General features: G+C 45.8%; 1 protein-coding gene across 2 annotated transcripts in view; it reads left to right on the forward strand.

The window, feature by feature from the left end:
- LOC130356826 (acetylserotonin O-methyltransferase-like) overlaps positions 1-20,131 on the forward strand; it is a 61,445-nt gene extending 41,314 nt beyond the window's left edge. For both annotated transcript variants that reach the window (XM_056558813.1, XM_056558814.1), the window contains exons 5-7: positions 16,647-16,787; positions 17,305-17,427; positions 19,603-20,131. In XM_056558813.1, the coding sequence (XP_056414788.1) occupies positions 16,647-16,787; positions 17,305-17,427; positions 19,603-19,814 (476 nt within the window). In that variant the 3' untranslated portion in view covers positions 19,815-20,131. The remainder of the gene's footprint in view (positions 1-16,646; positions 16,788-17,304; positions 17,428-19,602) is intronic.
- Positions 20,132-24,364: the final 4,233 nt, after the last annotated feature.

The raw sequence follows: 24,364 nt of genomic DNA on the forward strand, positions 1-24,364 counted from the left end.
TTCCCTTCCACCTTTTTAGAGGTCTTTGATCACATCATCAATACTTGGTGGTGTAGATGGCACGTGGTGTTTTTTGCACATCTTTCATTTTATTTGATTTAAAAAAAAAAAAACTACTGGCTGGGCAGGACAGCTTTTCCAGGCCAAACTCTGCTAGTTGCAGCCACAAATCAAGTTTGGCTGCCCAGAAGTCCAGCGGATCTTCAAGGTGTATTGGCATGGTCATGACATGTAGGCGCCATGTCTCCAGTGCCCTGACCAGTAATCATTTCCAACATGTGTTGAAGTAAATGAAGCAGTAGAATGATGTTGTTCATCCATAGTCCTGGCGACTGACTAATAATGTGGCTTCCTCAAAGGGCCTGAGCAAACAGCAGGTGTCACATATGAGCTGCCACTGGTTGACATTGAAGTTACATAGGGGAGTCCCCCTATCTGCTTGGGTCATCAAGAAATCCATGATGGCTTTTCTCTGTTCGGATAGTCGGTCCAAAATATGGATGGTGGAATTCCAATGTGTGGAAAGGTCGCAAATCAGACTATGTTGGGGGATGCCGTTCTGACGCTGCAGCTCAAGGAGGGTGTGCTTTGCAGTGCACGAGTGGCTGAACTGCATGCAAAGTTTCTTTCTCATCGTTAGGATGTCTTGCAGATGGGCGGGAACACTTCAGGAACCGCTTAACAACCAGATGGCTCAGGCTTCCTTGTTGCAGCACAGACAAGATGTTCTTCCCATTGTCGGTCACCATGGTACCCATTTCCAGTTTTCGTGGAGTGAGCCATGATTGAATTTCTTTATGATTGACTTTTAACAGTTCCTCCCATGTGTGACTCTGTTTGCCAAGGCAAATTATCCCATATCCTTTGGATAGGAGAAAAGATGTTTAAGCACCGGAGAACCCCTTTAATGATGCGGGAGTAGGGCCTTACAGGGGAAGTTTTTACTTCCACCGGTTACAATGGACCATACGTTGTTCCCTTCCACCTTTTTAGAGGTCTTTGATCACATCATCATTACTTGGTGGTGTAGGTGGCACGTGGTGTTTTTTGCACATCTTTCCTTTTATTTGATTTTAAAAAAAAATTATTGGGGTCCATATATTTTACGTTTTACGTAATGCATATCCTCAATATTTGTGGTCTGATGCGAAGGAATGTCTGTAACTGGGGAACAGCGCATTAAATATGTTTAGCACTATCCATTTTTGTGAAGTGTTGGTGTGGCACCATGGTCAAACTACTCTGATGCATCAGGCATTGGTGGGTGGAAATCCTGGCTGATCAATGCCTGATTCATCTTCACAAAGGTCAGTCTCTCCACATTTTTACTGGACAGATGAGTTCTCCTTGGGGTACTATGGCCCCACTAAACACCTGCTCTGATGGCACACTACTGGCTGTGCAGGACAGCTTTTCCAGGCCAAACTCTGCTAGTTGCGGCCACAAATCAAGTTTGGCTGCCCAGAAGTCCAGCGGATCTTAAAGGTGTATTGGCATGGTCATGACATGTAGGCGCCATGTCTCCAGTGCCCTGACCAGTAATCATTTCCAACATGTGTTGAAGTAAATGAAGCAGTAGAATGATGTTGTTCATCCATAGTCCTGGCGACTGACTAATAATGTGGCTTCCTCAAAGGGCCTGAGCAAACAGCAGGTGTCACATATGAGCTGCCACTGGTTGACATTGAAGTTACATAGGGGAGTCCCCCTATCTGCTTGGGTCATCAAGAAATCCATGATGGCTTTTCTCTGTTCGGATAGTCGGTCCAAAATATGGATGGTGGAATTCCAATGTGTGGAAAGGTCGCAAATCAGACTATGTTGGGGGATGCCGTTCTGACGCTGCAGCTCAAGGAGGGTGTGCTTTGCAGTGCACGAGTGGCTGAACTGCATGCAAAGTTTCTTTCTCATCGTTAGGATGTCTTGCAGATGGGCGGGAACACTTCAGGAACCGCTTGACAACCAGATGGCTCAGGCTTCCTTGTTGCAGCACAGACAAGATGTTCTTCCCATTGTCGGTCACCATGGTACCCATTTCCAGTTTTCGTGGAGTGAGCCATGATTCAATTTCTTTAAGATTGACTTTTCACAGTTCCTCCCATGTGTGACTCTGTTTGCCAAGGCAATCCATGTGAAGAACAGCGTGACACCGCTGTGCCCTGCACACATGGTATGCTGGAGGGGCACTGAGACTTGTCCGTGCAGTGGAGGCTGAGGACACGGTGGAAGATGACCTGTCCAAGCGTGACCTGTCCAAGTTGCTGTTGTGGCTGTGCAGGAACCACATTCACCCAGTGGGCAGAAAAGTACATGTATTGTCCCTGACTGTAGTTACAGCTCCACACCTTGGCATTGCCGTGCACTTTAGTATACACCGACAGGTTCAAGGACTGGCCCACCTTCTGTTCCACAAATTGTGCAGTGCTGGTACTGCCTTCTTTGCAAAGAAATGACGGCTTGGGACTCTCCATCTCGGCTCGGCACAAGCCATCAGTTCTTTGAAAGGTGCAGAGTCCACCACTTGAAAAGCAATTAAGACAGGAGCACATTCAGCTTCTGTGCCGTGTGATGAGTGGGCGCATACTGTTGTCTCTTGGACATGGCTTGCTGGATGAATGGCTGACTCGAAGAAGAAGGAGCATATGGAGCAACAGAAGATGGGTTTGACACACAGCTCCCTTCCGCTGAGGTGGTAGAGCCTTGGCTGGCTGAAATAGGGAGCGGCATGGCACTGGGTGATGCAGCAGGCTGGACCACAACATCAAAGGCCACGGTTCTCCCAGGCTGCTTCATGGTGACCCTGCATATGTTGACCAAGGGCTGTGGTGCCAACATTAGGACCCTGGCTTTGATTCACCTTCTGGCGACACATCTTGATGTGGCCAGGTTAACCTCCTCCGGATGCTTGATGAAACACTGCCACACCGCCGAGTAGCTAATTTTCCTAACAGTCCGCGTTGATTGACTGCTACTGCCGATGACTCTGGGAACCCCTGTTTCACTACCTCCTGCGAAGGTAGGCTGCCACGAAGCAGGTGGTCTACCCCAGGCACGTTTGGCTCCAGACTTTCTACTTCTGCCATCATGCTGACTGCCAACCATGCTACCACCTTGTTGGCTCAGCTGCTGCCTCACGGGCAACCTGCAACCCTCTTCTCCTGATAATGATGAAGCCCCTTCTGCACCCGGCTCCCAAGTGCGATTGGCTTCATCATCATCAAGGTGTGTCTGCATGTCACTGTTGTCCTCCTCAGGTTCCTCAACATTGTCTGCTTCAGGAGCCTAAACGCTCACAACACCAATTCCCACACCACTCTCCTCATCATTACTTGCCCGCCTAGCGGAGTAAGCGGCGGGTGTCTCCTCCTCTTCTTTGCTGGGCAGTAGCTGCTGACTGTCCTCTAGATTGTCCTCACTAAATAGTGTAGCTGAAGCCACAGCATAAGATAGTTCTGTGGGGGAGGGAACAGCATAGGACAGAGGCAATGGGAGTACAGGGATTGTTCCCGGGCCATGCCAACTGAGGGTTATGTCTGAGGAACCCACCAACTCTTGACTGGGGGTATCAGATGTCAATTGTGATGAAGTGGATGACCGTGTTAACCAATCAATGACAGCAGATGGGTTGCTATTCGAGACACGACCGCTAGCTGATACCAGGAGATTAGGCCTCTTGCTGCTCCCACTCGCCCCTAGTCTGCTGTGACCTCTGCCTGATGAATTTAGGCAACTGCCATCCTCTGTGCACGTCCTGGCACTTCTCTGCCTGACATACTTAGTGTATATATGAGGAGAATACAATATGCTCCACTACGCTTAAAACAGTATTTGTGTACAACACCAGCTGGTGTGTACTTTTGACTGACCTTTCAAAGTATCTAGGCCCTTAAGATTTTAACAGGAACAAAATAGTACACCACTTAGATGTACGTATGTGGTATGCACTAAAGAGGGGAGGACAATACGCTGAAGTAAGCTTAAATCAGTATTTGTGTACAACCCCAGCCGGTGTGTACTTTTGGCTGGCCTTTCACAGCATCTAGGCCTTTGAGACTTTAATAGGAACAAAATAGTACACCACTTAGATGTACGTATGTGGTATGCACTTATAAGTGGAGGAAAATAGGCTGAAGTGCCCTTAAATCAGTATTTTGGTGCAACACCAGCCGGTGTGTACTTTTGGCTGGCCTTTCAAAGCATCTAGGCCTTTAAGACTTTAACAGGAACAAAATAGTACACCACTTAGATATATGTATGTGGTATGCAGTTATGAGGGGAGGACAATGTGCTCCAGTACGCTTAACCCCTTAAGGAGTCAGCCCATTTGAACCTTAAAGACTAAGACAATTTTATTTTTAAGTTTTCGTTTTTTCCTCCTCCCCTTCAAAAAATCATAACTCTTTTATATTTTCATCCAAAGACTATTATGAGGGCTTGTTTTTTGCGCGACCAGTTGTCCGTTGTAATGCCATCACTCACTTTACCATAAAATGTATGGTGCAACCAAAAAAATACTATTTCTGTGGGGAAATGAAAAAGAAAACCGCAATTTTGCAAATTTTGGAAGGTTTTGTTTTCACACCGTACAATTTATGGTAAAAATGACATGTGTTTTTTATTCTCTGGGTCAATACGATTAAAATGATACCCATGATTATACACTTTTCTATTAGTGTTGCGCTTAAAAAAAATCGCAAACTTTTTAACCAAATTAGTATGTTTAAAATCCCCCTATTTTGAAGACCTATAACTTTTTCATTTTTCTGTATAAGCGGTGGTATGAGGGCTCTTTTTTTGCGCCGTGATCTGTACTTTGTATTAATACCATATTTGCTTATACAAAACTTTTATTACATTTTTATTACATTTTTTAAAATAAAATGTTATAAATAAGCAGCTATTTTGGACTTTTTTTTTTTTTTACGTTCACGCCGTTCACCGTACGGGATCATTTACATTTTATTTTAACCCCTTAAGGACTGAGCCCTTTTTCACCTTAAGGACTCGGCCATTTTTTGCACATCTGACCACTTTCACTTTAAACATTAATAACTCTGGGATGCTTTTAGTTATCATTCTGATTCCGAGAAAGTTTTTTCGTGACATATTCTACTTTAACATAGTGGTAAAATGTTGTGGTAACTTGCATCCTTTCTTGGTGAAAAATCCCAAAATTTGATGAAAAATTAGAAAATTTTGCATTTTTCTAACTTTGAAGCTCTCTGCTTGTAAGGAAGATGGATATTCCCCCCAAAAAATTTTTTATTCACATATACAATATGTCTACTTTATGTTTGATTCATAAAATTGATGTGTTTTTACTTTTGGAAGACACCAGAGGGCTTCAAAGTTCAGCAGCAATTTTCCAATTTTTCTCAAAATTTTGAAACTCGCTTTTTTTCAGGGACCAGTTCAGGTTTGAAGTGGATTTGAAGGGTCTTCATATTAGAAATACCCCATAAATTACCCCATTATAAAAACTGCACCCCCCAAAGTATTCACAATGACATTCAGTCAGCGTTTTAACCCTTTAGGTGTTTCACAGGAATAGCAGCAAAGTGAAGGAGAAAATTCACAATCTTCATTTTTTACACTCGCATGTTCTTGTAGACCCAATTTTTGAATTTTTGCAAGGGGTAAAAAGGAGAACATTTTTACTTGTATTTGAAACCCAATTTTTCTCGAGTAAGCACATACCTCATATGTCTATGTTAATTGTTCGGCGGGCGCAGTAGAGGGCTCAGAAGGGAAGGAGCGACAAATGGTTTTTGGGGGGCATGTCACCTTTAGGAAGCCCCTATGGTGCCAGAACAGCAAAAAAAAACACATGGCATACCATTTTGGAAACTAGACCCCTCGGGGAACATAACAAGGGGTAAAGTAAACCTTAATACCCCACAGGTGATTCACGACTTTTGCATATGTAAAAAAAAAAAAAATTTTTTACCTAAAATGCTTGGTTTCCAGAAAAAAAATTACATTTTTACAAAGGGTTAAAGCAGAAAATACCCCCCAAAATTTGAAGCCCAATTTCTCCCGATTCAGAAAACACCCCATATGGGGGTGAAAAGTGCTCTGCTGGCGCACTACAGGTCTCAGAAGAGAAGGAGTCACATTTGGCTTTTTGAAAGCAAATTTTACTCTGGGGGCATGCCGCATTTAGGAAGCCCCTATGGTGCCAGAACAGCAAAAAAACACATGGCATACCATTTTGGAAACTAGACCCCTCGAGGAACGTAACAAGGGGTTAAGTGAACCTTAATACCCCACAGGTGTTTCATGACTTTTGCATATGTAAATAATTTTTTTTTTTTACCTAAAATGCTTCTTTTCCCCAAAATTTTACCCGAGTACAGCGATACCCCATATGTGACCCTAAACTGTTGCCTTGAAATACGACAGGGCTCCAAAGTGAGAGCGCCATGCGCATTTAAGGCCTGAATTAGGGATTGCATAGGGGTGGACATAGGGGTATTCTACACCAGTGATTCCCAAACAGGGGGCCTCCAGCTGTTGCTAAACTCCCAGCATGACTGGACAGTCAGTGGCTGTCCGACAATACTGGGAGTTGTTGTTTTGCAATAGCTGGAGGCTCCGTTTTGGAAACAGTGGCGTACCAGACGTTTTTCATTTTTATTGGGGAGGGGAGGGGGGCTGTGTGGGGGTATGTGTATACGTAGTGTTTTTTACTTTTTATTTTATTTTTTGTTAGTGTAATGTAGTAATTTTGGTAACAAACTCAGTGTTTTGCAACCAGAGTGCCTTCAGCTGTTCCAAAAGCTACAACCCCCAGCATGTACGGACCGCGGAAGGGCATGCTGGGTCTTGCTGGAGGCATACTACTTTGGCTGGGGATGCTGGGGATTGTAGTTATGCAACAGCTGGAGACACACTGGTTTGCTACTTAACTCAGTGTGCCTTCAGCTGTTGCAAAACTACAACTCTCAGCAGTCACCGACAGCCACCGGGCATGCTGGGAGTTGTAGTTATGCAACCAGCATGTCACGATTCGGCTGACGGGTAGTGGATCCGCTGTGTCAGCGAGGGATTGGCGTGGACCGTGCTAGTGGACCGGTTCTAAGAGGCTACTGGTTTTCACCAGAGCCCGCCGCAAAGCGGGATGGTCTTGCTGCGGCAGTAGCAACCAGGTCGTATCCACTAGCAACGGCTCAACCTCGCTGACTGCTGAGAAGGCGTGGGACAGAAGGACTAGGCAGAGGCAAGGTCAGACGTAGCAGAAGGTCGGGGGCAGGCGGCAAGGTTCGTAGTCAGGATGGATAGCAGAAGTTCAGGTACACAGGCTTTGGACACACTAAACGCTTTCACTGGCACAAGGCAACAAGATCCGGCAAGGGAGTGCAAGGGAGGAGATCAGATATAGCCAGGGAGCAGGTGGGAGCCAATTAAGCTAATTGGGCCAGGCACCAATCATTGGTGCACTGGCCCTTTAAGTCGCAGAGAGCTGGCGCGCGCGCGCCAGCACATGACAGCAGGGGACCGGGACGGGTAAGTGACCTGGGATGCGATTCGCGAGCGGGCGCGTCCCGCTGTGAGAATCGCATCCCCGACGGCCATGACAGTGCAGCGCTCCCGGTCAGCGGGACTGACCGGGGCGCTGCGGGGAGAGAGACGCCGTGAGCGCTCCGGGGAGGAGCGGGGACCCGGAGCGCTAGGCGTAACAGTACCCCCCCCCCTTAGGTCTCCCCTTTTCTTTGACCGGTAACTGCCTCCCCTGGGATGAGGACACCGGGAAAGAATGGAGGGTTTCCTCAACGGCAGGCAGTACAGCAGGAGTGGGAATGGGGAGGGAGGGCAGAGGGCGAAGCCTGGCACGGGGCAGTGTGACACCAGGACGGGGGCCATGAGGAGGCACTGAGGTTTGCCTGACGGGACTGGGAGGGGGGGAGAGGCACTTCCTATGGCAGGCAGAGTCCCAGTTCTTGATCTCCCCGGTGGTCCAATCAAGGGTGGGGGAATGAAGCCGGAGCCATGGCAGACCGAGGAGGACCTCAGAGGTACAGTTGGGTAGGACGAAGAGCTCAATCACTTCGCGATGGGGTCCGATACACATCAGGAGGGGTTCTGTGCGGTAACGCACAGTGCAATCCAGTCTGACTCCATTGACCGCGGAAATGTAGAGCGGCTTGACGAGACGGGTCACCGGGATGCGGAATTTATTCACAAAAGATTCCAAAATAAAATTCCCGGAGGCACCAGAGTCAAAGCAGGCCACGGCTGAGAGGGAGGAGTTGGCTGAAGGAGAAATCCGCACGGGCACCGTGAGACGTGAAGAAGCAGACTTAGAACCAAGAGACGCCACACCCACGTGAGCTGGGTGCGTGCGTGCGTTTCCCAGACGTGGAGGACGGATAGGGCAATCCACCAAGAAATGCTCGGTACTGGCACAGTAAAGACAGAGATTTTCTTCCCTACGGCGATTCCTCTCTTCCTGGGTCAGGCGAGACCGATCCACTTGCATGGCCTCCTCGGCGGGAGGCCCAGGCGTAGATTGCAACGGATGCTGTGGGAGAGGTGCCCAGAGATCTAAGTCTTTTTCCTGGCGGAGCTCTTGGTGTCGCTCAGAAAAACGCATGTCAATGCGGGTAGCCAAATGGATGAGTTCTTGCAGGTTGGCAGGAACCTCTCGTGCGGCCAGCACATCCTTGATGCGACTGGATAGGCCTTTTTTAAAGGTCGCGCAGAGAGCCTCGTTATTCCATGATAACTCGGAAGCAAGAGTACGAAATTGGATGGCGTACTCGCCCACTGAAGAATTACCCTGGACCAGGTTCAACAGGGCAGTCTCGGCAGAAGAAGCTCGGGCTGGCTCCTCGAAGACACTCCGGACTTCAGCGAAGAAGGCCTGGACTGTGGCTGTGGCAGGATCATTGCGGTCCCAGAGCGGTGTGGCCCAAGACAAGGCCTTTCCTGAAAGAAGGCTTACTACGAACGCCACCTTAGACCGTTCTGTAGGAAACAAGTCCGACAACATCTCCATATGCAGGGAACACTGAGACAAAAATCCACGGCAGAGTTTAGAGTCCCCATCAAATTTGTCCGGCAGGGACAAGCGAAGGCTAGGAGCGGCCACTCGCTGCGGAGGAGGTGCAGGAGCTGGCGGAGGAGATGGTTGCTGCTGTAGCAGAGGCAGAAGTTGCTGTAACATGGCGGTCAACTGCGACAGCTGCTGTCCTTGTTGGGCATCTGCTGCGATTGCTGAGCGACCACCGTGGGAAGGTCAGCGAGACTTGGCAGCGGCACCTCAGCGGGATCCATGGCCGGATCTACTGTCACGATTCGGCTGACGGGTAGTGGATCCGCTGTGTCAGCGAGGGATTGGCGTGGACCGTGCTAGTGGACCGGTTCTAAGAGGCTACTGGTTTTCACCAGAGCCCGCCGCAAAGCGGGATGGTCTTGCTGCGGCAGTAGCAACCAGGTCGTATCCACTAGCAACGGCTCAACCTCGCTGACTGCTGAGAAGGCGTGGGACAGAAGGACTAGGCAGAGGCAAGGTCAGACGTAGCAGAAGGTCGGGGGCAGGCGGCAAGGTTCGTAGTCAGGATGGATAGCAGAAGTTCAGGTACACAGGCTTTGGACACACTAAACGCTTTCACTGGCACAAGGCAACAAGATCCGGCAAGGGAGTGCAAGGGAGGAGATCAGATATAGCCAGGGAGCAGGTGGGAGCCAATTAAGCTAATTGGGCCAGGCACCAATCATTGGTGCACTGGCCCTTTAAGTCGCAGAGAGCTGGCGCGCGCGCGCCCTAGAGAGCGGAGCCGCGCGCGCCAGCACATGACAGCAGGGGACCGGGACGGGTAAGTGACCTGGGATGCGATTCGCGAGCGGGCGCGTCCCGCTGTGCGAATCGCATCCCCGACGGCCATGACAGTGCAGCGCTCCCGGTCAGCGGGACTGACCGGGGCGCTGCGGGGAGAGAGACGCCGTGAGCGCTCCGGGGAGGAGCGGGGACCCGGAGCGCTAGGCGTAACACAGCAGTTGCACCACTACAACTCCCAGCATGCACGTTAGCTGTTTGTGCAAGCTGGGAGTTGTAGTTACACAACAGCTGAAGGTACACTTTTCCATAGAAAAAATGTGCCTCCAGCTGTTGCAAAACTATAAGCCCCAGCATGCCCATAAGGGCATGCTGGGAGTTGTGGTGGTCTGCCTCCTGCTGTTGCATAACTACAGCTCCCAGCATGCCCTTTTTGCATGCTGGGAGCTGTTGCTAAGCAACAGCAGGAGGCTGTCACTCACCTCCAACGATCCACGCCGCATCAGGTCAGTCCCTCGTCGTCACCGCCGCCGCTGCTCCTGGGGCCCCGATCTCAGCATTCACGACGGGGATCGAGGTCCCCAGCTCCCGGGGTGCACGTCCTGCACCCGCTCACGTCCTCCGGAAGAGGGGCAGAGGAAGAGGGGTTGCGATAGTGACACCCTCAGCAGCAGGCGCCCTGATTGGTTGGCCGGGAAACCGGCGACAAATCAGGGCGATCGTGAGGTGGCACCAGTGCCACCTCACCCCTGCTGGCAATGGCTGTTCGGGGCCGTCTCTGACGGCCCCGAACAGCCTGTAATTCCGGGTCACCGGGTCACTGGAGACCCGATTGACCCGGAATCTGCCGCAGATCGCTGGTCTGAATTGTCCAGCGATCTGCGGCCATCGTTGACATGGGGGGTCATCATGACCCCCCTGGGCGATATGCCGCGATGCCTGCTGAACGATTTCAGCAGGCATCGGGCACCGGCTCCCCTCCAGCTAGCGGCGGGTGGCCGGGAATGGACAGGACGTACTCAAACGTCCTGAGTCCTTAAGGACTCGGAAAAGGGGCCGTTTGAGTACGTACTGCGTCCTTAAGGGGTTAATAGCTCGGATATTTACGCACGTGGTGATACCAAATATGTATATAAAATATTTTTTTTACACTATTTGGCGGTAAAATAGGGAAAATGGGACAATTTACGTTTTTATTGGGGGAGGGGGTTTTTCAAATTTTTTTTTCTTAATTTTTTTACTTTTTTATTTTAATTTTTACACTCTTATAGTCCCCATAGGGGGCTATTTATAGCATCCATTCGATTGCTAATGCTGTTCAGTGGTATGTATAGGACACAGCACTGATCAGCATCATCGGTCATCTTCTGCTCTGGTCTGCGGGAAGGCAGATCATAGCAGAAGACTCCCAGAAGGCAGTGGAGCCAGGTGAGGGGACCTCCGTCTGCCGTGCAGGATGATCGGATCACCGCGGCAGCGCTGCGGGCGATCCGATCATCCTGTTAAGTGACCGCGATGCTGCAGATGCCGCGATCTGTATTAATCACGGCATCTGAGGGGTTAATGGCGGACATCCGCGGGATCGCGGGTGTCCGCCATTATCGGCGGGTCCCTGGCGGCAATCCACAGCCGGGACCGGCCGCACATGATGCCGGCATCGCTCCGATGCCCGCGGTTATGCTCAGGACGTAAATGTACGTCCTGGTGCGTTAGTACCACATCACCAGGACGTACATTTATGTCCTGCGTCGTTAAGGGGTTAAAAAAGTATTTGTCTACAACACCAGCAGTACACACTAGTGCTGCAGCACACAGTCACTGTGTACTTCACCCAAAATTGCACTTTCTCTCTCAATCTCACTCCCTTCCCTATCAGTGCATCAAGGCAGGATTTGGGCTTGAGGTGAATCGCTGCTGTTTTTTGCAACACACGTGTACCACACTGCTCTCTGTCCCTCTCTGTAATAGAACGCTGCATGCTGCATGTGATTAAGGGTCATCCCGCCTACCCTTGTTCCCGCGTTCCCAGGATTCCTTGCCCCATGTCCTCAAATGGTCCCTCAGCAGAATGATGTGGATGGAGGGAAGGAGCAGGGGCAGTGCTGACAGAGGCCTATTCAGCTTCAGGTAGTGCACCCCCACCCTTCTTTCACTCCTCTACACCTCTCTGTCACCCCTAGACACCTCTCTGTAATCCTGTACACCCCTCTGTCACCCCTCTACACCCTTCTGTCACCCCTCTAAACACCTCTGTCACCACTGTACATCCCACGGTTCCCCCCATACACCCCTTTGTCACCCCTCTGTCACCCCTGTATGCCCCACTGTCACCCATGTACACCCCTCTACACCCCTGTCTCCCATGTATAATCCTCTGTTACTGTGTGGGGTAAGGCTGGAGGCATTGTGTGTTTGTGAGGCGGGAGGCATTGTGTGTGGGGAAATCTGGAGGAATATGGGTAATGCAGGAGGCATTGTGTGTGCTTGTGGGGGGGGGGGGGGGGGGCGGGGGGCTGGAGGCATTTGAGTGAGCCTGGAAACATTGGGGGAGATTTATCAAAACCTGTGCAGAGGAAAAGTAGCCCAGTTGCCCATAGCAACCAATCAGATTTCTTATTTAATTTTGCAAAGGCCTTGTTAAAAATGAAAGAAACAAGCTGATTGGTTGCTATGGGCAACTGGGCAACTTTTCCCCTGCACAGGTTTTGATAAATCCCCCCCCCCCCCCCTTGTGTGTTGTGGGAAGGCTGGTGGCATTATGTTTGGAGGAGGCTGGAGTCATTTGTAGGGAAAAGGGGAGGATAATGCTGGAAAAGGGCAGAGCCTTTTTGTTCTCGCCTCAGGAGCAAAAAGAGCTAGCTACAGCTCTGTCTCTAATGCACATCAAGTAACAATGTTTAGCACTTATCTGATCACTGTTATGAGAGCCTTGTAGTTTGCAGACTTTTTTTTTTAAGATGTTTTCAAAAATTATGAAGAGTAACTTGTAAATTTCATAAATAATCAAAATTTGACATTCTAATAGGCTATAGATGAATAAATACTTATTTAAATAAATAAAAGCTACACAGCTGTCTGGATTGAAGTGTGAATGTAGGAGATTTGTAGTATAGCTTGGATATGAAGAATGCTGTAGAAGTGAAACTAATGTGAAGAAATTCTTACAAAGACATCATAGGTGTCCATAGCTATTAAATCATTTAATTAAAGTCCTGATCTATATAAATATATACAGGGTGGGCCATTTATATGGATACACCTTAATAAAATGGGAATGATTGGTGATATTAACTTCCTGTTTGTGGCAAATTAGTATATGTGAGGGGGGAAACTTTTCAAGATGGGTGGTGACCATGGCGGCCATTTTGAAGTCGGATATTTTGAATCCAACTTTTGTTTTTTCAATAGGAAGAGAGTCATCTGACACATCAAACTTATTGGGAATTTCACAAGAAAAACAATGATGTGCTTGGTTTTAACGTTACTTTATTCTTTCATGAGTTATTTACAAGTTTCTGACCACTTACAAAATGTGTTGAATTTTGTGCTGCCCATTGTGTTGGATTATCAATGCAACCCTCTTCTCCCACTCTTCACACACTGATAGCAACACCGCAGGAGAAATGCTAGCACAGGCTTCCAGTATCCGTAGTTTCAGGTGCTGCACATCTGGTATCTTCACAGCATAGACAATTGCCATCGGATGACCCCAAAGATAAAAGTCTAAGGGGGTCAGATTAATGAAAAGGAGATAAAAAGCAACAGAAGGTGCGTACCTAGTGAGGACCGTCTAGGTAAATGATACAGAGTAAAAGCAAAGTGGGTCCTTACCCTTGGATGTTGTGCTAAGAGCACAACACCTACAGTGGCATCTGGAATGAATGGATAGCCGGACAGCTGCCACAAGGAACTTCTCGGGGTGACGTCAGTCTCACCGGTAACGAGGCATAGGTAGAAAATTGAAAAGGTGTTCCCCTCATTAACGGCGCTAGTCCGTGGGTAGATTAATATGCATTTATTGAAACATAAAAGGCAACGCGTTTCAACCCCGGACAGGGGTCTTCATCAGGCATACCTAAGGGGGTCAAATTGGGAGACCTTGGGGGCCATTGGGAGCCCACAACGACCAATCCACTTTCCAGGAAACTGTTCATCTAGGAATGCTCGGACCTGACACCCATAATGTGGTGGTGCACCATCTTGCTGGAAAAACTCAGGGAACGTGCCAGCTTCAGTGCATAAAGAGGGAAACACATCATCATGTAGCAATTTAGCATATACAGTTGAAAGTTCCCCAAGGTCTCCCGATCTGACCCCTTTAGACTTTTATTTTTTGGGGTCATCTGAAGGCAATTGTCTATGCTGTGAAGATACGAGATGTGCAGCACCTGAAACTACGGATACTGGAAGCCTGTGCTAGCATTTCTCCTGCGGTGTCGCTATCAATGTGTGAAGAGTGGGAGAAGAGGGTTGCATTGACAATCCAACACAATGGGCAGCACATAGAACACATTTTATAAGTGGTCAGAAACTTGTAAATAACTCATGAATGAATAAAGTTGGATCTAGAAAGCTGAATTTTTTCACAGGTGTTGTTTTTAAGATGTAGACGAGGAATAAGAAAGGATCTTTCAAAATTCAACCCTTAAGGGGGTGAAAAAGGGGTTGAAAGTTTGTATGGAAGTCCGTCATTTTTGAAGATAGAAGCATGAAACTTTGTTTTTAGGCTAACAATTAGAGATAAAGAAACACGTGTTTTAACGTTTTCTAAAATTCCACCCCTGAAGGGGTGAAACGGGGGCTCAAAGTTTGTATGAATTAACACAGTGCCGCAGAACGCCGGGTATACCCGGCGCTGTGGCATACCCCCATGGTCCCGGCTGCTATCAGCTGCCAGGACCCGTGGCTAATGCCCGACATCGCCGTTCCGGCAGATGTCCGGCATTAACTCTTCAGACGAGGCGATCAAAGTTGAAAGAATTTGGGTTGTTTGGATGCCCGTAGACTTTACCCAGAGCGGCCTCATAACTATAGGATCGTAAAAATCGTAAAAAGTAGATCTATATTACCCCAAATTTAACGCAAGCGAAGCGGCGGGCAAAAGCTAGTTTGACTAGTTTGAGCTAGTTTATAATGTGAAAGTGTCCAAAACATTTTATCGTGTTTCATTCAGTCTTCAGTTTTTGAGAACATTTGTGGTTTGGAGACTTTGTTTAAAGAAGTTTTACAATTTATGATAAGTGACTTGTACATTTTTAAATAATATTTAATATCATTTAAATAAATAATTGCTATACATAAAAGCCAGGTAAGAAGTCCAGAATGGAAAGTAACTCTTGTCACTACATTTTCATGGCATGAAGGACATTTCCAAAAGAATCTGCATGTCATAATGAATAACAGTGTTGTTTCAATAACTCAGCACACTCCCTATGCGTGTTACGGCAAGGCAAAGCGTTCTACACCCCTATTGAAGCTCTCTGTAGCCCGGAAATATCCGTTTTTAATAGCAATTGGCCACAAATATATTTGGATCAAACCACATTTTTGTGGAAAATTTGGCGAATCGTCCGAATGGGAATGTGACAGGGGGGGGGAATGTGACAAGGGGGGGAATGTGACAAGGGGGGAATGTGACAAGGGGGGAAGAATGTGACAAGGAGGGGGGAGAATGTGACGGGGGGATGTGACAAGGGAGAGGGGGAATGTGACAAGGGAGGGGGAATGTGATGGGGGAGATGTGAAATGGGTGGGGGGAGATGTGAGATTCAGTGCAAAAAATTGTACCGCTTTTGGTACAAATTTCCAGAAAGAATCATACCGCCAGGGAGGTTAACCACGAGTATATAAGGTCAATTGATTCCCCAACAAGCACAAGTAGCTCCCATAGTATCCTTTTCCACCATCCGGACACAGTTGGCACCTTCATCACACACCCCTGTCTTTGCCCGGACCATTTCCAGATGTTTAGCAGAAGGTAATTGTGAGAATGGAGGCCTCGCCTATTGGTGAGCACATCAATCCTGCGTTTGCTGTGGATGACGTGTGAGCCTCTGGGGAGCAATTCCATACAACAGTCGGTCACATCTAAGTGATACAAGGGACACTAATAGTTCGGTGATATGTGAAGGACATCCTGTGGCCACATGTATTCGCTTTAATGACAGGGCTTATGACTGGCATTTTTTTAGCAGAATAATGCTTGCCATACCAAGGAATATATCCACCAGATTGCAACACTTCCTTAGCCAGCTCAGTCACCAGACTTATTGCCAATCTAGGATTTAATGGACCAGCTGGAAAACCAGCTATAACAACCAATGAATATCCAGGATCTACAGGCCCAGTTGGGGCCACAGGATACAATAGTAATGTGAATACCTACATACCCAACCATACCCATCTCATCTTGTATCAAGACTGAACGTGGTCCAACAGAGTACTAGAACCACCTTTCACTTGTGCAGTTTTTGCCAATAAATCCTTTTGATATACTATTGTAATTACTGACATAATTCACCATTACATTTACACATACTGTATAAACTTTTATCCAATTCCAACAACACCTTGTTGGTGTCTTATATTTTTTGCCAATAAGTGTATGTTCTACAGAGCTATTATTTATCAGGCAGCACAAACATATTTTTGTGCAATTTGGCTACTTGGAGTACGAATGTATGTATATGCTTACATAGATTCGCCAACAGATCTTCTTTAAAACATCCAAGAAAAGAAAGCTAACTTCTATTTTCTTTGTTGCATAGAAAATAACAAACAACATACATTATCTATAAAAGCTTCTTTGGTAGTGATGTAGTTTGTTCTGAATTTTTTATACAGAAAAACTAATCTTTTTATCTTATAGGATGTTCCGGGGGTCTTGCAAAACAATTTGTATCTACTTATAAGAGTTCAACAGTCACCATTATGGACCTGCCAAAGGTTGTGCAAACAGCTAAGAAACATTTTGTAACAGATAAAGAGCAGCAGATACATTTCTTTGAAGGTGAAGTACATACAAATTGGAAATAAAAAAAAATGGCAGCAAAAAATATCTTGTATTTGTGTATTCTTAAGTGTATAGATATACTAAATGGAATTGTTGCTCCCTAATATGTAAACATAAAAAAGTGAAATGTTTGAGATCTAATAAATACAAAGCACTAATTATTGCTGATATTGGTGACTAGGATGATGTGTTAGGATAAATACTCCTCACGCTGCTTCTTTCATTTCTTTATGTCATAGAAAATTTCTGCAAACAAGGAATGATGTTTCTCTGACACTGGTGCCTAAATATCGCTTTTATGTAACTAATGAAAAAATAGTAAACTAACCTATTGTGAACTAATCAGATCTTTTTTTCCCCAGAACTAGTGGAATAGCCAATAATTTAGTAAACTGATAACCGGTTTCTTGTAATAAATGCATTGCTTTGAGACGTTATTTAATTTTGACATGTATTGGATATTTATTTCTGTTTTGGAAGTTATGTAATTAACAATGTCTTTACTTTATTAAAGGTGACTTCTTTAATGATCCTATTCCGGAGGCAGACCTATTTATTTTGTCAAGGATTATTCATGACTGGACAGAAGAAAAATGCATCGCACTGCTGAGAAAGATTTACCAGTCTTGTAGACCTGGTGAGTTCATAGTCTGTAGTGAATATACACTGCTCAAAAAAATAAAGGGAACACTAACATAGCACATCCTAGATCTGAATGAATGAACCAATCACATGAAATACTTTTGTCTTTACAAAGTTATAGAATTTACTGACAACAAAATCAAACAAAAATCATCAATGGAAATAAAATAAAATCTGGTGGTCTGGATATGGAGTCACACTCAAAATCAAAGTGGAAAACCACACTACAGGCTGATCCAACTTTGATGTAATGTCCTTAAAACAAGTAAAAATGAGGCTCAGTAGTTTGTGTGTGGCCTCCACGTGCCCGTATGACCTCCCTACAATGCCTGGGCATGCTGCTGATGAGGTGGCTGTCTTACAGAGGCACTCCGGCCGGACTCTCTGGCCGTGAACACTCCCTGTCCCCTCTGCCGGCGGGGCTGAGATTCGCATCGCGGGACGTGTCCGCATGCGAGTCTCAGCCTGTCACTCACCTTCTTGTGTCTCTGCTTCCTGGTGTCCCTGCAGCTCCGGCGTGCGTGCCTTCAATCCCTAGGGTGCGTGCGCCGGAGCTCTGTTTCTTAAAGGGCCAGTACCAATTAATTAAAGTGTCTGCACCTGTACCTTGTCCATAAGTATCTGCTCCTCCCTGTTCCCTGCCCCCGGATCTTTGGTTGTCTAGCCTTAGTGAAGTCCTGTTTCCCAGAGTCTGTGTTTCTGTTTCTAGTTCTGCCCTATCCTGTACCTGTGTTTCAGCCCTGTTCTTCTGTCATCCCGCCATGTTCTGCCAGTCGCTGTCAGTGCCAAGTCACCCCCCAGCTACCTGTGTGAACAAGTCATGCCAGGTGTAGTGACCTGGGTGCCACCTGCTGCAGCAAGACCATCCCGCTTTGTGGCGGGCTCTGGTGAAAACCAGTGGCACCTTAGACCCCACTCCCTGGCATGGCTCAAGTCTCCTTCCTCACAGGCTCAGAGGATCCACCACCTGCTTTCCACCTGCCGTGTTTCCTAACAGGCGGATGGTATTCTAAGGGATGTCCTCCCACACCTGAACTAAAGCATCCATCAACTCCTAGACAGTCTATGGTGCAACATGGCATTGGTGGATGGAGACATTATGTCCCAGATGTGCTCAATCGGATTCAGGTCTGGGAATGGGCGGGCCAGTTCATAGCATGAATGCCTTCCTCTTGCAGGAACTGCTGACACACTCCAGCCACATGAGGTCTAGCCTTGTCATGCATTAGGAGGAACCCAGGACCAACTAAACCAGCATATGGTCTCACAAGGGGTCTGAGGATCTCATCTCGGAACCAAATGGCAGTCAGGCTACCTCTGGCAAGCACATTGAGGGCTGTGCGGCCCCCTAATGAAATGCCACCCCACACCATTACTGACCCACTGCCAAACCAATCATGCTGATGGATTTCGCAGGCAGCAGAACATTCTCCATGGTGTCTCCAGACTCTCACATACGTCACATGTGCTCAGTGTGAACCTGCTTTCATCTGTGAAGAGCACAGGGTGCAAGGGGCGAATTTGCCAATCTTGGTGTTCTCTAGCAAAAGTCAAATGTCCTGCACAGTGTTGGGCTGTAAGCCGCATCTAAAGGGTTAATAGCACACGGCACAATGATCAGTGCCGCACGCTATTAGCCCAGGGTCCCGGCTATCATAAGCCACCGGGACCGACCCGGTATGATGCGGGGTCACGGCGTGACCCTGTTTTAAATACTGGGTCTGGACGCAGGGCATACAGGTACGCCCTGTGTCCTTAATAGGTTAAGGACTGAGGGCGTACTTGTATGTCCTGGTCCCGATACTGGGGTTTGAAGCAAGCACACGACGAAGTCACGGGATCCAATCAGCTGAGTAGACGTCAGGAGGGCCCTTACCTGCCTCCTCCCCATCCTATCGGTGCTTTGAGGCTCTGGCCAGCTATGGCAGGCTAGAGAAGCAGAGCACCGATAACACTGATCAATGCTATGGTACGTCATAGCATTGAACAGTGCATGCTATTGAAAGATTGCATGTTATAGCCCCCTAAAAAAAAAGCCCCTCCCTTTTCCCATTTTTTAAAATAAAATTATGAAATAAAAAATAAACATAATCATATGTAGTACCGCTGCATGCATGCAACATGTCCAATTTCTTATGACTGACCCTGTATTTCTCTTGGTAATGCTAAGGAGGTGGAGTGCTACTAGTTGAAGTCCTTTTAAATGAAGACAGAAGTGGTCCAGTAATTTCCCAGATGTGGTCACTGCACATGTTGGTCATGACAGAAGGCAAGGAACGGACACCATCTGAATATACAAAGCTCCTTACAGACTCTGGCTTCAAGGACATTGAAGTCAAAGCAACTGGAAAGATATATGATGCAATACTGGGAAGGAAGTAGGGCTAAAAGTAATTTTCTTCAAGTGGTCATCAAGGTTTTAGATTTTAAGAGCCTCAAGTTCATTAAAATAACAGAAACAGTTACCTTCTTGATCCTGCCCCATTGCCCAGTTCAGGCTTCAGTTGACACCCAAGCCTTTTTTTTAACTGACCCATAGATCGAAGTTTGCTTGTCAGTTTTACCGTTTTGTCAATTACGAATAAATGATTACCCAACAAAGTTGTGCAATTCCATATACATACATACATACGTACATACATATTCAAATTTTATCCTACATAAAGTTTTTGTACGACCTTGTAATACATTATATGATAAAAATAAGGTGTGCCAATGAAGATTACAACCTGACCGGCAAAAAACAAACCCTATTTGTCAGTGGAAAAAAAAGCTATGGGTTTTAGAAGATGAGGCAAAATGACAAAATGTAAGCCACAAATTACAATTTGTCATGAAGGGGTAAACTGCTGCTTTGTTATTTTTATAAATTTTGGGCTTTAAAAAAAAAAAAATCTAAAATCTGGAGGTTTATTCTTTCTCTTGCTTTTAATAGCCATTATTATTTCAACTTTCCACCAACAAAGCCATAAGAGTAAATAAAAAAACAAGATTTTGCACTTTTTGGGGGAGTTTTGTTTCTTTGTAGTGCTATGTACAACAAAAATGACATGGGATATGAGATGGGGGAGATTTAGCAAAACCTGTGGAAGGGCAAAGTTGCCCAGTTGCCCAATTTCCCATAGCAACCAATCAGCTTGCTTCTAACATTCTTAACAAGCCTCTGAAAAATGAAAGAAGCGAGCTATGGGCAACTGGGCAACTTTGCCTCTCCACAGGTTTCGATAAATCTCCCCCGATGTCTTTCTTCTGGTACAATTACAGTGGTACAATTACAGCGATATCCAATTTATATTTTTAAAAGATTTCTATCATTTTACTATTATTAAAATAAGGCTATTATTAAATTACCTTCCTATTTAAAGAATTCATGTATGCTTAAAATTGGTCTATACTGATCCCTATTATTATTCTGGATACTGGGCTCCTTTTTTGCACCATGACATGTAGGTTTTATCGTATCTTAATCACTTTTTATCATTTCTTTATATATATATATATATATATATATATATATATATATATATATTTATATATATATAAATCCAATATGGAGCAGCACACCCAGGTCACGGGATGCAAGTAGGTATATTCCATGAAGACTGCAGCACTCCAAGATCAGGTGAAAATAAAGATAGCGTTTATTCCGTCTAGTTCAAATGTGACCAAAAATCTGCAACTTTTTAAATTGTTTTAAATTAATTTAAGTTGTTCTCAGTGCGGGATCATAAACATTATGTTTTAATAGTTTGCATTTTGGGAATTATACTGAGCATTTGATTTCTAACACTGAACAATGCTATGCCATATCATAACACTTTTCAGTGTTATCAGTACATACAAAGTGATGACTGGCACTCGGCAGCACGGAGGTAAGGGAAAGACTTCAAACTCTCTGGCACCTGTTAATTTACATGATTTTGATTGCAGCATCTAAAGCGTTAATAATGGACATCATAGTAACATAGTTCATAAGGTTGAAAAAAGACCAGAGTCCATCAAGTTCAACCTATATCCCTAATGAGTCCCTGTCGAGATGAGTTGATCCAGAGGAAGGCAAAAAAAAACTCATACTAGAGGTAAAAATTCCTTCCCGACTCCAAATATGGCAGTCAGAATAAATCCCTGAATCAATGTTCTGTCCCTATAAATCTTGTATACATAACCAGCGATGTTATTATTCTCCAAAAATGCATCCAGACCCTTTTTGAACTCTTTTACAGAGTTCAACATGGCCACCTCCTCAGGCAGAGAATTCCACAGTCACACTGCTCTTACAGTAAAGAACCCCCGTCTGTGCTAGTGTAGAAACCTTCTTTCCTCTAGACGTAGAGGATGCCCCCTTGTTAAAGATACAGTCCTGGGTATAAATAGATCATGGGAGAGATCTCTGTACGGTCCCCTGATATATTTATACATAGTTATTAAGTCTCCCCTAAGCCTTCTTTTTTCTAAACTAAATAACCTTAATTCTGATAATCTTTCTGGGTACTGCAGTCCTCCCATTCCCCGTATTACCCTGGTTACCCGTCTTTGAAACTCTCCAGCTTCACTATATCTTTCTTGTACACTGGTGCCCAGTACCGTACACAGTATTCTGTGGTCTGACTAGTGATTTGTACAGCAGTAGAATTATTTCCTTGTCGTGGGCATCTATGCCCCTATTGATGCACCCCATGATTTTATTTGCCTTGGCAACAGCTGCCCGACACTGGTCACTACAGCTAAATTTACTGTTAACTAAGACTCCCAAATCCTTTTCCACATCAGTCGTCCCAAGTGTTCTCCCATTTAATACATAATCCCAGCTCTGATTTTTCTTCCCCATGTGCATGACCTTACATTTATCAGTGTTGAACCTTATTTTCCACTTCCCAGCCCAAACTTCCCACCTATCCAGATCCATTTGTAACAGTCCACTGTCCTCTATTGTGTTTACCGCTTTACAGAGTTTAGTATCAGCTTCAAAGATTGCTACTTTACTATTCAACCCCTCTACAAGGTCATTAATGAATATATTAAATAGGACAGGACCCAAGACTGACCCCTGTGGTACCCCACTAGTAACAGTCACCCAATCAGAAGAAGTACCATTAATAACCACCCTCTGTTTCCTGTCACTGAGCCAGTTACTTACCCACTTACACACATTCTCCCCCAGCCCAATCCTTCTAATTTTATGCACCAACCTTTTATGTGGAAACGTATCAAATGCTTTGGAAAAATCCAGATATACAACATCCTATATCCCATTTAGCATGATCGCTGATAACCGTCATTAACGGTGAGTCCCGGCTGCTTATAGACACATTGAACATGCACGGGACATGTATACCCTTTGTTGTTAACGTGTTCAGAAATGCTCCAGGAATATTACATGTAGTGACATTTTATCAATCTTATCTTTCAGTCTAAAAGATACATTTCTAACATAGTAATGGATCTGTATGGTAATTAAATAAACTGAAAAAACTGTTCTTTAAATGTTTCAAGGAAATATCCCGTTAATGTCCCTGTAAAACAGTAAAATTGTGTTAACACTGGGTCTTTCAATAAATTTCTGCTGAAGAATCTGATGTTGAGTTGGAATAATCCAGAACTGGTAACACTATAGCCTTTGTAAGAGAAAATACAGCTGGACTTCCCTGATTACAGACAATGTAAGAGTTAACAGGAAGCACTTCTTCTTTGTTCTACAACAGGGCACCCTGTATTTATACAAAGACTAAAGACCTTGAGATCTGGATGTGCTGGTGCTGTGAAACAGGACTTTCTATATGCCCAATATTTTCTATGTGCACCAACAGCTAAGGGCGATGATTAGGGTGGGCTTCAGGATTGCTTGTGGGCGGATAATGGAAACCTATATCTACATTGACTTGTATATGTTATACTTTACTATACTATACTGTGTTTTGTTCTGCATGGTTGTTTTTTTTTCCTCATGCAATACAAAGTTAGTTAAAGTTAGTATGTGTTAGTTTCATTAACCCCTTAATGCAGAACGACGGGTAAATCGTCGGCTGCTGAAGAGGGTTCACGCTGAGCGCCGGGTATATCCGTCATTCACATAATTGCAGCTGCTGCTGCATCCCACGGGTTGAACTTTTCACCTCCGGTTGTCTCCCGCAGGTGTGAAGTTCTACTTAACCTCTTCGTGCAGAACGGAGTCTTTATATGGTGGATGACGCGATACCTTCACGCATTCCACCATAGAAAGGCGGCGTTCATTAAATGTGCGCTCCCGCAGCGCTGATCAGGTTAATTGGCTAAAGTCCCAGGGACCCCATTTGATAAACCCGATCAGCAATCAGGTGTGCAGAGGTTGTGATAAGAGGCCAATGCATTGCAATGGCATCCCAAATTGAGAAAGACCTACTGACCAATTCCAAGGATTTGGAATCCAGATTCCCTTACGTCCTAACCAGTAGCACAGATGGGGTATTCTACCCCCCGCGAACTGGTAGGACAGATGGAATTTTTATTGATTAATAAACTAATTAGCAAACCACACCCACAATACCCTGTATAAAGGAGGGGTCACCCTCTGTCCCCTTGTGTTTTTTTCTGTCCTCCCGGACAGTGGGACAGATGGTGACCCTCTGTGCTTAGGAGGTGTTCTCTCTTTTTTTCACTGCCAGTTACTGGCTCCCCTTGAACAGCCTTCTGCGGCTGTGGGGAATAAATCTATAGTTAGCTCTGCTCACCTTCGGGCAGGCTCTCTCCTTGGCTATCCCTCTGATGCCGACCTGGCTCTGAGGTTCCGCCCACCGGCCCGGCTCTCTATGTGCGGCTAAGCCCCGCATCTCGGGCCGGCGGAAGTGACGTCAGCGGCGTCTTACGTCACTTCCCCTCCTTTTTTTTTCAAAAAAAAAAAAAAGAAAGGGGGGCATGAGAGAAAAGAACAACTTTTCCTATGTAGAGATTGTTTC

The sequence above is a fragment of the Hyla sarda genome, chromosome 2 (assembly GCF_029499605.1).
Source record: "Hyla sarda isolate aHylSar1 chromosome 2, aHylSar1.hap1, whole genome shotgun sequence".
NCBI classification, from domain to species: domain Eukaryota; kingdom Metazoa; phylum Chordata; class Amphibia; order Anura; family Hylidae; genus Hyla; species Hyla sarda.